Source organism: Microcebus murinus, chromosome 11 (genome assembly GCF_040939455.1).
Source record: "Microcebus murinus isolate Inina chromosome 11, M.murinus_Inina_mat1.0, whole genome shotgun sequence".
Taxonomy (NCBI): Eukaryota; Metazoa; Chordata; class Mammalia; order Primates; family Cheirogaleidae; genus Microcebus; species Microcebus murinus.
The window spans coordinates 14,899,574-14,913,101 of NC_134114.1; the positions used below are offsets into that span (position 1 = coordinate 14,899,574).

General features: G+C 32.9%; 1 protein-coding gene across 3 annotated transcripts in view; it reads right to left on the reverse strand.

Annotated features, from left to right (window-relative positions):
- Positions 1-13,528, reverse strand: part of CDH18 (cadherin 18) — an 854,315-nt gene that overhangs the window by 59,252 nt on the left and 781,535 nt on the right. For all 3 annotated transcript variants that reach the window (XM_076007946.1, XM_076007945.1, XM_012738455.3), the window contains one exon: positions 3,278-3,414. In XM_076007946.1, the coding sequence (XP_075864061.1) occupies positions 3,278-3,414 (137 nt within the window). The remainder of the gene's footprint in view (positions 1-3,277; positions 3,415-13,528) is intronic.

Below are 13,528 nucleotides of genomic sequence, written 5' to 3' on the forward strand. Positions count from 1 at the left end.
ATGGGAATAATATGTCATGTATATTTCACAGAGATTTTTGTTAGGATGACATATCTTTAAAAGTATACCATAAAAGTGCAAGATAGCTAATAGTTATGTTTGACAGCAGGAGCAAAAGATATCATAGCCCAGACAGATATTTCCTGTCTTTACCATGTGACTGGAAGGCCAAATAATAACTCTTATCTGGGAACACAGGACTGAAGAAGTCAAAGTCAAACATCATATAAATACCAGCTGCAGTGCATCCAGGTGGCATCTGCATGCTCACATGCTTTTCAACTATGACATCCTGTATTCTCACACTGGGCCTCTGACACAGGACTATTCACCAAGAGGAAAGAGCATTGTTTTTTTTTTTTCTTTGCAGAGGTAACTTTGCCATCATTAGCTTTTAAATCCTGATGCATTGCCTCACCTGCCTACAGGGGGCATCTTTCTCATATTTGCAGGAATGCCTACCTACGTAGGCTACAAGAGTTCCTTCGAACATTAATTACTAAATGTCATTTCACAGAACGACTGGCTCTTCAGAAACTGTTACATGAAGAAGATTTTTAAAAATCTGATTTGATAAAGTATCAAATACATTTCCAATGAAGAATATATCACAAACTACTTTGACAATGAGGCTGATGTTGAGGTTAAGGTTACAAACAACTGTACACGAAAGGGCTCCCAATGATATTAACAGGCAATTAGGCCAAGCAACCAGTGGGCACAGGTGCACACTTCTAAATACAGTATCCCACCATGGCTATAAAATTTTAACTAGTGCTCATTCTTTCTATACACTTGTTTATTATTAGGATTAAATTATATTTTAGTAATTCTCATTGAAGTGGTTTCCAAGGGTTTTTTATCACCAACTTAAACTTCGAAAAATTACAATTTACTGTACTTAGTAGATATAGTAATAGATTCACTCAATCCCCATATGAAGTATTAGCGTTTGGTAAAAAAATAAAATAAAATAAAATTACCTAGTAAGTATATAATCAGGATGTTACTTTAGTAAAAACAGGTATTTCCTGTGATAATGATTGCAGACAGCTTAATTTTTATGATATATATGTACTCATATGTATTCATAAATTAGTTTCTACCTGATACAAATATTAATTGGACTGATAGTGAATAACAACTAATCTAAAATATAGCTTCTCATTGAAATATCTTTAGAGTTGATTCTCTTTTCTGAAGGATTTGCTCAATGTCCCCATTGATTTTTTTTAAATATATATTAACCCATTCATTCCTTTCTCTTTTCAACTGAATTTTAATGAGTCTTCATTATACAACAGCCATTTACTTGTCCTTGGGTAACTAAGGACACACAAATTCATGCCTAGTCTGGCTATTTTGAAAATGAAAATAAACCAGAATGATCACAAATTAACCCACTCATGGATTCTTTATAGCACTCTTTTAAAATTAAGTAGCATATGATTATTTTCAAAAAGAATATTATGTTAATAAAATGATTTGAATGGAGGCCACCTTAGATGATTTTTCAGATGCCAAAAACATAAGAAATACAGGTGGAATAGAAAAGACTGGAGAAGGCTGGTGATTGCTATGTAAAAAAGAGCAATATAAAAGCACATGAATCACACTGTGATATCACCTCACGCCCGCTAGAATGGCTATAATCAAAAAGACAGACAGAAATGAATGTTGGTGAGAACATGAAGACATTGGAAACCTGGAAATATAAAATGGTTCAGCCACTTTGGAAAACAGTCTGGCAGTTTATCAATTGGTTAAACATACAGTTACCACAGGAGTTACCAGCAATCTGACTCCTAGGTATACACCCAAGAGAAATGAAAACATTTTCATACAAATACTTTCACCTTAATTCTCATGGCAACATTACTCATATTAGGCAAAGAGTGAAAACAATACAAATGTCTATCGAGTGATGAATGGATGAATGAAATGTGATATATCCATAAAATGGAAGAGTTGTTGGCAATAAAAAGGACTGAAGTACTGAGGACTCATACTATAATATGGATGTACCTTTAAAACATAATGCTAAGTGAAATAAATCAGTCATAAAAATACACATATAATATGATCTTTTTATATAAAATATCAATAATATGCAAATCTACAGAGAAAAAGTAGAGTAAGGCCTTGCTTGCTTGTGGAGAGGGTTACTTGGGTTTGAGGAGTAAGAGATGAAGGATTTTTTTGAAGTAATAAAAATGTTTCTAAAACTGATTGTGATGATGGATGGACAACTCTGTGTATACTAGAAGCTACTGAATTACACACTTTAAAAGGGCAAACCACATGCTATGTGAACCAAAACTCAATGAATCTGTTAAAAAATTTTAATATTCTATACCTTCTGGGAATAAAGAGAACATAATATTTCAATTTATGTAGCACTGTTTCAAGTATGAAGTATTCTTAATCTCTGATATATTTACAGTTCTCTCATGAATACATTGAAATCTTTTCTAAATGTAGGCATAATTTCCATATATAGTTCTAACACGGGGTTAATTGGTACCTTTGGTTTACTTCCCAATACATAAAGAAAATCTTTATTGTCATGACAGTGGATGCATTTTCTTAAAGTTATATTCTAATTTAATTTGAGCATGGTCATATCTACCTCTACAAAGTCAGAAATATTTCTGTTTTATTTACATATTTTTGTTATTGTTGTTTCTGAGTTTAGGTGTTTACCACAATACAAAATTCTAGATGGAGGTGGAACAAGAGCCTTCCTCAGCTTTATGTCATATACTTCTCTTGAAGAGTGCTTAGATCTGGCTGTTGACATTCCAAGAATTATTCTTTTACTATAAGTTCTATAAGTGTTAATTGAAGATTAGACGGGAGTGTTATATTTATAAAATAACTGAAGTGCAATTAGATATGCTCATTACTTTCTTTTTTTCCTAACCTACCACGTGAGGTATCCCGATGGCTTAAGTAAGGCATAAGCAAAGAAAAACGCAGTTCTTACAATTAGAAGAAGAACCAAATGTCCTTGACTCAGAAATGAGGACTAAGTGTTCTGGGTTGCCAATCTTCCATCCCTATGATGGGATTAAAGTAAGGAAAAGGACATGAGATTTATTCACTGCATCTGACAATGAGTAATTATATCGAATATATTCTGTGTACTCTTGCTACATCTTGACATAAAAAATTTAAAAAAAATGGTGAGAGAGCCCTGCTCTCCAGGAAATCTCAGTATAAGTCTGCATGTGCAAGTGACATCTTTTCCTACAATACATAAAATAATGTAGTTTACCATCTTCTGAAGCAGCAACTGTGATGTTGTACCAAGGAGTTTCTTCTCTGTCAAGAACCTTTGTAGTCTTAATGGTTCCAGTGTTGGTATCAATGTTGAAAAATCTGTCATCTTCAGCATTATAGTTGATGAAGTATCTGGAAAATAAAATAAAAAAAGATAAATCTGTTTTTATTTGATACTATATTGAAGAAATGCAACTGAACCAAGGGGGGTATTGTATCAGATATGTTAAAATATCTAAATGTATATTTTTAATTTCTATATTTGACTCAAGATTTTCATGGCAATTTCATATCATTTAGAACTTACAGACATTATTCTTTTCTGTCAGCCCTTAGTTAATGTTTAGTTCAATTACTAATTCAAAAAAATAAATTCTGTGAGTAAAGAAGATAGTAGAAACAGTGATTAATAATGTTAAGACAAAACCACATCTGGGAAGTCTATAGTAGGTTTAAATAAAATAAAAAACTATAATAAAACATCTCCTTGCTACATGTATATAAAATTTTAGGATCATTGGAGATGACAGAGATGAATTTATCTTGGAATTTTATTATAGCTGAGGTTTAATGATAAATATAAAATGAAAAACAAAACATTTATATATATTACCTTCGTATCTTGATCAACTTTTTGACTAAACCCTTGTATGTTCAAAAAATGAGATAAGAAATAAACTGAGGTAGGTGGAATTATTGGTCACAATTTTCTTTTACCTCTTCAATTCATGTAATTATACAAAGTTCTCTCATATTAGGTTTGACTTCCAGCTTACTTTGGCAATAGAGTGAGTTGAAAGCGATGATATCCTTTTTCTGGGCCTAGATTTCATTAGACTTTGCATGTTTCCTCTAGGGCTTTGCTACTGCCACAAGAAGAACGTGCTTGGGCTAATCCACTTATCCCCCCAAGAGGAAGAAAGTGTCATGTGGCCGTTGTCTCAGTTAAGGCTCCCCAGCCTGCAGTACAGCTACCTGGTCAATGTGCAGGTGCGTGGTTAAGTGCACTGGAGACTGGCAGAGTTGGCAGCCAAAAGCCAGCCTATTTTAGCTGGCCTTCAGCTAACTCAGAGACACATACACTGTAGTTATAAATGACTTTGTTATGCTCTTAAGTTTGGGGGTTATATGTTATTCAGGGATAGCTACTTAACATGCATATGAAAACATAATATAGTAAACAATTACCATATGTTCTAGAAAAGTTCCAGAATATTTCTAGAACTATATAAGGAAGGAAAGGTTCTCTTTTCCCCTTAAGCCTCAAACACTTTTTCTTCGTTTTTTAAGTCTCACCTAAAGTAACATTTCATCTAGTCCTGAAAGAAAAAGTGAAATGATTGGGTGAAAAATGCTAAGGGAAGAATATTTGAAATAGAAGAAACCAAAGTGTAAAGATCCAAATTAAACAAAAAGCTTGAAGTGGTTTAGAAACAAATGAATGTCAATGTGGCTACACAGAGTGGATTAGGTAGATGGCCAGGAGTTAGGATAAGCAAGCCATATAGTAAGCACCTAAAAATAGTTTTTACTATATTGGAAAAGCAATGAGAAGAATTTTAAATAAAGGAAATAACAGATCTTTTATATTCTGAAAAAAGTCACAGTAGCTACTTTGAATCTTGGATTATAGAGAGTTAACAACAATTTGGAAAAGAAATGATGTCTTATTAGGCAAAGATAGAAAAAATAGAAGGAAATGGAAAGAACTGTATAAAATAGTAGTATAAATTAGGTACAACCTATAGAACTTTTTGTTGGAGTGGAATTAGTAAAAGGGAGAGAGCATAGATGACTCCATTCGTGTGTGTGTGTGTGTGTGTGTGTGTGTGTATGTGCACTTCATCGACTATGTAATTGATAGTTCCATTTACTGAGATGGAAAAAAGAGTTGAGAATAAACAGTTTGGGAGAAATTCATGATTTTTACATATTATGCCATTGATGTCCATTAGATAAACATGTGGGAAAAAAAGCAGAGATTAAATATGTATGGAGTGCAAGGATGTTTTCTGAACAGGAAATGTAAATTTGAGATAGATCAGCATAAATTTAAGGTAATGGGAACAGCACAATTTCATATGAAAGAGAATTATAAGAGAAAATGAAATAAAAGATTGAGCACTAAAGCATTTTAACACATTATGCCTATGAGAGATGTGGTGTTTTATTGCAATTACACTTATACTGTATTCTAGAAAGTGTAATGAATGTTGAATCTAGAACTTTTTGAGTCTAGAGCAGCTCACCTTCTGTATAAGAGAGGGTAAAATCCAGGCCGGGTGTGGTGGCTCACACCTGTAATCCTAGAACTTTTGGAGGCCAAGCTGAGAGGATTGTTTGGGGTCAAGAGCTTGATACCAGCCTGAGCAAGAGTAAGACCCCATTTGTACAAAAAATAGAAAAATTAGCTGGGCATAGTGGCATGTGCCTATGATCCCAGCTACTTGGGTGGCTGAGGCAGGAAGACAACTTGAGCCCAGGAGTTTGAGGTTGCAGTGAACTATGATGGTGCTACTGCACTACTGCACTCTATCTGGGGCAACAGAGCAAGACCCTGTTTTTTTTTTTTTTTTTTTTTTTTTTTTTTTTTTTTTTTTTTTTTTTTTTTTTTAAAGGTGAGCGAGAAGGTAAAAGCCAAAGGAGAGGAGCAGCACAAGGGAGGAGAAAAACTGGGAGTGTGAGATTGCATGGAAAGCAAGAAAGAATAGTCTTTCTGGGTAGGAGTTGACAAACATAGTGAATTCTTTCCCAAGGTTACATGAGGTTAGTAAGGATTGATTAGATTTGACAGGATGGGCAGTATTAGTTAGCTTGTTATCTTGGCAAAAGTAATTTCAGTGAAATAGCAAAGGATTGGAGTTTAATTACAGTGAACACAAGAGTATACTGTATGTGAATATATAAAGCCCATGAATCATGACAATCGAATGATACCTTTTCTTGAATGGAGATCAGAAAAAAAAAGACACTTTATGTCATCAGAGAAGTGAATCCAACAAATTATTTATTTTCTAACATGAGAAATATGAAGCATTGTCTTTGCTGAAGGTAGTAATCCTTTTGAAAGTGGGGACTATCTAAAATGGTAAAAACTCATGAAAAGGTGAGAAGGATTGAATTCCAGAGCACAAATTTAGCAATTTCCCATAGAAAATAGCATAGGAATTCTTCCATTTTAGTATGAGGAAAAGATGAAAAGTTAGGTAGAAATATAGAATAAGCGTTTGTGGTGATAGAAATAATATAAAATTCATCATAGTTTCAAGAACAGAGTATAAGTGTAATTGCAATCAAAACCCATACCTCTCACTTTTAAAAAAGGTAGGTAAAACATACTGCTACAGTGTGAAATCTTCTAACAACCCGTGGATACTCATGCACAAATATGGCAGAAGATATTAATAGCACCATGTAGAATGAGACTACAGAGCACCCCAAGAAATTTAAGAGCTCATTAGTTAAAAATAACATCTAAAAAGGAATTGACTGTTGTACATTGTTTGCTCTAATAATAACTATAATTTATAGTTAAATGAAATAAGCAATTTAAACATGAAAATGAACAGATATACAGCAAATCTTATTCAAAGACAAACACTAAACTCAAACACTGCAGAATAGAGGGAAATATTTATGTCACTGGACTTTCCCAAACACAAAACCATGCCACACTGAAACCATAGTACTTTCTTTGATTTGAGGTTATACCAAAAAACAAAACAAAACAAAAAAACCTTCTTATAATATACTTTCTCCAAAGACTTGATTCTGCCTTGGAGATGTGAGAAATCTTGTCATACAAAAAGATAACATCCTTTAAAATATAATTAGCAGCTGTCCTGGCTATTTTATCATCTAAAGTTAGTTTGCATTAACCTCTCTTTAAGACACAAAAAGCCCTGGCTTCACTATACAATTAATTCATGTAAAAACATCAACCCATTGTACCTCCTAAAGTTATCAAAATAAGTTTAAAAAAGAAGTCATCCATTCTAGGTTACTCTAAGAAAATCAGTTCCTATATCTGAAATATGGAGGACTTAAAATTGGACCATGTTCAACCTCAAAATTTCTTGCAGCACCACTCAGGAAAACTCAGATTACCCTGCTATTGATATACCACTATGGAATATGGTAGAATATTTCCTCATTTTTGAAACTTAATCACCATAGAACTATCATTCTGGAGAAAAATGGGTGTTTCTTCTGAAAATGTGTAATCTTTTTGCAAAATAATTTCCTTTCTTTTAGCTACTTCCTGCTGGGCTTTCTAACATAACTGGTTAAGTGATATTAGTGATTAAATACCTTCTGAGTTAATAATCATTTTATTGATATTTAAAAATAAAGCCTATGTTTAAATAATAGGAAAATGATGGGCATAATGCTGGGCACATCTCTTCGGACTCATGTTAGTTGCTTTCTTAGTTTTCTACTCAACCAGCTCTCTAGGGAAATCAACAACATAAGGGCAAGATATTGAGGATGCTTGGATCCAAAGAGTCTTATTCATGAAGTTGATCGGATTTGACTCAAGTAGAACTAAATAGTTCTGCTTAACTACCCTTGGATTTCTGCCCAGCCATGGAAATAAGAAGTTAGAAAAAGGGAAAGTAGAAATGTAATAGAAAAGAAACAACTCACAACTATTTTGAGGATTAAATGTGGAACTATTCAATGCTAATTAGTTAGAATTAAGGCATGATATGGGTTTATGAAACAGTTTATCAAAAGAATAATTAAAAATAGATAAGAATTTCCCAGTGGGTTACTTTTCAAATAACTTTCATAATAAAATCTGTTTCATAAAGCCTCAAAAAGTAAACAAACCTTAATGCTGTGTATTTTGATTTCAATAGATTGTTTTGAAAATGGTAATATTAATTTGACATTTTTTGGGTTATCTAGCAAGAACAACATCAAGTAACAATTTCCCTGGGTGATATATATCCTAAATTAGGATTAATGATAAAATATTTTGAATTGGAATTTTGAGATTTCTAAAAAATTCTAGTTCATATCTATCAAAAATGAAATAAAATAAATTGAGGCTAGAAGTTCTATAGCCAGATAAGACATTTAAAAAAATTCTTCAAATTCAAATTATCTTCTTAATATAAACTTCTGAGTATTGATATGATATGTGAGGCAAAGAGGAAATACTTAAATATATATGAGTTATTTATAAATTCAATCTAATAAGATATAATAAAAGATAATGTTTATGGAGTACTTGAAATGTGCTAAATAGGACTCTAAGTATTTTATAAAAATTAGTTCATTAAATACTCAAAACAACTATATGAAGCAGGTACCATTATGAGCCCCCTTTTAAAAATTAGGAAATAGAGAGGCAGAGTAATGGAGAGTTTTGTTCAACATCAAGGAAACTGTTATGCAAGAGATTAAAATACAATCTAGGTTCATTGAGTAATATTTATTAGCTCCTTTTGAAAAGGAGAAACTATTTGAGGCATTTCCATTCATTTAAAATGTGCATTTGAAAGATTATAAGGAAGGAACAAGATATGTTAAAAAAAAAAAAGGAGAGATAATAGTATCATCTGAGGCACTATTCAGACAAATAGTTTATATTGGGTTATTTCGGGAATCAGTTAGGCAAAAACAGACCAAAAAATAAAAAAGTAAATAAAACAGAAACAAAACAAAACAAAAACAAAAAACAAAAAGGCAGTATCACCTTACCAAAGCCAGGAAAGGACACAGAAAAAAAACAAAACTACAGAACAATATCCCTTTTGAATATAAATTCATAAATCCTCAATAAAATACTACCAAACTGAATTCAACAGCATATCAAAAAAAAAAAATAATAATCCACCATAACCAAGTGGGCTTCATCCCAGGGATGCAAGGATGGTTCAACATACATAAATCAATAAATGTGATCCACCATGTAAACAGAAGCAAAAACAAAGACCATATGATCATCTATATAGATGCCAAAAAAAGCATTCAACAAAATTCTGCACCCTTTCATGATAAAAACTCTCAGGCATAAAAGAAACATATCTAGGAGGCATAAATTTAATGCATAAAAGAACTAGGCACAAAAGAAATATATCTCAAAATTAGAAAAGCCATATAGGCCAAACCCAAAGCCAGCATAATACTGAAAGGGAAAAAGTTGAAAACATCCACACTAAGAAATGAAACAAGACAAGGATGCTCAATGTCACCACTTCTATTCAACAAAGTGCTGGAAGTCCACTCAGAACAATCAGGCAAGAGAAAGAAATCAAGGGTTTCCAGATTGGGAGAGAGGAGATCAAGCTATTATTTTTTGCAGATGACATGACCTTATACCTAGGAAACCCTAAGGATTCCATCAAGAGACTCTTGGGATTGATAAATAGATACAGCAAAGTCTCGGGTTACAAAATCAATGTACACAAATCACTAGCATTCCAATATACCAATAACAGTCAAGGTAAGATTCAAATTAAAGACTCAATACAATTCACAACTGCTAAAAGGAAAATAAAACACATAGGAATATACTTAACCAAGGAGGTGAAGGATCTTTACAAAGGGAATTACAAAACACTGAGGAAAGAAACCACAGATGATACAAAAAAAAAACAAAAATCCCCAGAAAACCATATCATGTTTACGGATGTCTAGAATCAACATTATTAAAATGTCCATACTACCCAAAGTGATTTACACATTCAACGCAACACCCATCAAAATAGCAACATCATATTTCAGAGATCTAGAAAAAATAATTCGGTTTTAATCTCGAATCATAAAAAAGCCTAAATAGCTAAAACAATCTTAATTAAAAGGAACAAATTGGGAGGCATCACATTACCAGACTTCAAATTATACTACATGGCTATAGTAACCAAATCAGCATTATATTGGCACAAAAATGGAGAAATAGACCAATGGAACAGAACAGAGATCTCAGATATAAATCCATCCACATACAGCCAACTGATATTTGACAAAGCAGACAACAATATACACTGGAGAAAAGAATCCCTGCTCAATAAATAGAACTGGGAAAATTAGATAGACACATACAAAAGTATGAAAAAAGAATATGTATCTCTCACCACTTACAAAAATTAATTCAAGATGGATAAAGGAATTAAATGTAAGGTATGAGATCATAAGAATTATAGAAGAAAATGTTGGAAAATCACTTCTAGATATCAGCCTAGGCAAAGAATTTATGAAGAAGGCCCCTATGGCAATGACAGCAACAACAAAAATAAATAAATGACAATTGATTAAATTAAAAAGCTTCTTCACAGTCAAAAAAATAATTAACAGAGCAAACAAACAACCTACACAATGGGAGAAAATATTCCCAAGCTATATATCTGATAAAGGACTACTGTGTTTCCCCAAAAATATGACAGAGTCTTATATTTATTTCCTCAAGAAGATACCCTAGGGCTTATTTTCAGGGAATGTGTTATTTTTAAAAAATACAGTACAACAATCTACATTTATTCAAATATAGTTAAGTTGTCTTCTTCTGGAACATCATCATAACTCTCCAAACCCCAAATTCCATCCTGAATTTCTTGCAACTCTATTTTCTTTAGAACCATTGGCCCCAATCTCTCATGTCAAGCAAAAGAGCTCTCATTAAATGAGCAGCTCTTATCCATGTAACCCGCTCGTCTTCTTCATTGCTCCACGACAAAATGCATGGGTTGTGCAGATATGCTGCATAGCCACGCCCATCACTAGGTCTTATTTTTGGGATAGGGCTTATATTGCACAAATGTTTAGAAATCCTGCTAGGGCTTATTTTATGGGTAGGTCTTATTTTCAGGGAAACATGGTAATAACCAGAATCTACAAAGAACTCAAGCAAATCAGCGAGAAATAATCAAACAACTCCACTAAAAAGTGGGCAAAAGACATGAATAGAGGCTTTCAAAAGAAGGCACACAAATGGCCAGCAAACATATGAAGAAATGCTCACTGTCACTGATCATCAAGGAAATGAAAGTCAAAATCACAGTGCGATATAATCTTATTCCAGTCAGAATGTCTTTTATTAAAAAGTCCAAAACAATAGATGCTAGTGTGGATGCAGTGAGAAAGAAATGCTTACACACTGTCGGTAGGACTACAGATTAGTACAACCTCTATGGAAGACTATATGAAGATTCCTCAACAGACTACAAGTCAACCTACCATTTGATCCAGCAATCCCACTACTGAGTATTTATCCAAAGGAAAAAAAGTCATTTTATCAAAAAGATACCTGCACTCAAATGTTTATTGAAGCACAATTCACAACTGAAAAGATGTGGAATGAACCCATCTACCCATCAATTCATGAGTAGATGAACAAAATGTGGTATATGGATACCATGGAATATCACTCAGCCAAGAAAAAGGATGATTTAATGCCTTTGCAACAATGTGGATGGAACTAGAGGCCATTGTTCTAAGTGAAATATCTAAATAATATTTAAACAAACACCACATGTACTTACTATTAAATTAGAACTACCCAATGAGCATGCATGTGCAAAGAGGAAAGTATAACTCAGTGGAAATCAAGCAGGAGGAAGGGGCAAGGAGGAGATGACCGAAAACCTACCTAGTGGGTACAATGAACACTATCTGGGTGACAGGCACATGACCATAACTCAAGCATTATAAATGTGATCCATATAACCAAAAATATTTGTATCCCTGCAATATTTTGAAAATTAAAGGAAAAAAAAAGAATGGAAGAAACAAATTGCAAATTAGTACGATATGTTCCAGTGATCAGATTGTAAAATCATAAAACATAGAAGCCTTCAGGAAGGCACAGCATTTGCTCAGTCTTGAAAGATGAATAGCTGGATAATTAGAGATTATCCAGAAGGTGTGAAGTTGATCATTTCATATGAAAAGAAAGAAAGAGAAAAAGAGACATGAGATCTTTGACTACTGCTTTCTATTATTGGCTACTAACTACAAAGAAGAAAAGCTTCATGTCATAGGAAAAAACTAAAGTTTCCACCTTCATTCACACATCAATGTTACTGTCAATATTGCCACCCTTTACACCATGTCATAGTTGAGTAGTAAGACCTTCCTTTAAAATAAAACATTCTCAGGTGAGAAATGAAATTGACTAAGCCATTAACACCTAGTTAAGCCAATGAGAGAATAAAGTTATTCTCTTGGTATATAGAATGTGTATAGGGTTGTGGTAGGAAATGTTCAACTCTTACAATTTTGAAAATGGTAATGCATAGATTGGAAAAAATTGACAACAATAGCTGAATTTTGAGAGCATGGACTTTTTGAAAATGCATGAAAATGCAAAAAGAAATGAGTGTAGGGGAGGGTTAAAATTTTCCAATTTTCAGATACCTTGTATGTATAAACCTCTTTGAGGACACTGAGAGACATCTGCATTCTTTCTCTGTGTGTACAGTAAGTTGCAGATACCTGACCGTGTTTTTTAGAATGTAAAGATCAGTTGTAGGGATATTTGTTTCTAAAATAGACCCAGTATATATATGAAAATTATATTTAGCATAAGAGAACCAGCACAGGTTTGAAACCAAGTATACCTGTTAATCAGAGCTCTACCACTGATTAGCTCTGTGACATTAAGAAATTTACAATCTCTCTGAGCTGTTTTCATAAGCAAAATGGAGGTAGCAGCTACATCACAATTTTATTGTGAGGATTAACTGAAGTAAATAATGAAAGTATTATCTAGTTGAGATTTAAACTCTAAGTCTTAGTAGACAATAACTATTACTTGTTTTAATGTTTCTTAGGAAGGTTTTTTTTTCTCTTTCCTTTTTGGGATCCTTGGCTGTGTTTTTATGTAAACTTCATAAATAATAAGTACTGGTTGTTTCTTTCTAGCACTGTGCTATAAACACACTGGCATCTGAATAAGGATCACTAATGAATGCACAAGAGATCTCCATACAAATAACATGAACTATAGCCTGTTTCTTAAAAATCTTTGTCAGAAAATTAATTCTTAACTTCCTGTTCAATGTATATAAAGCAATTTTCATTTGCAAAGTATACGAGACTAAAGTTCTATTTTTTAATACCAATAATTACAAAGATGAATTACTTGGCCTCATAAGTGAATAAATAAACCAACCAGTCCACAAATATAATGGAGAATCTTTTAGTATTTAATACAAAATTAAAAAGGCATTCTATAGTCGTCTTTCACTTCTTTTGTAAATATCTTAGTAGAAATAATCATGCCATGAATCATCATGTC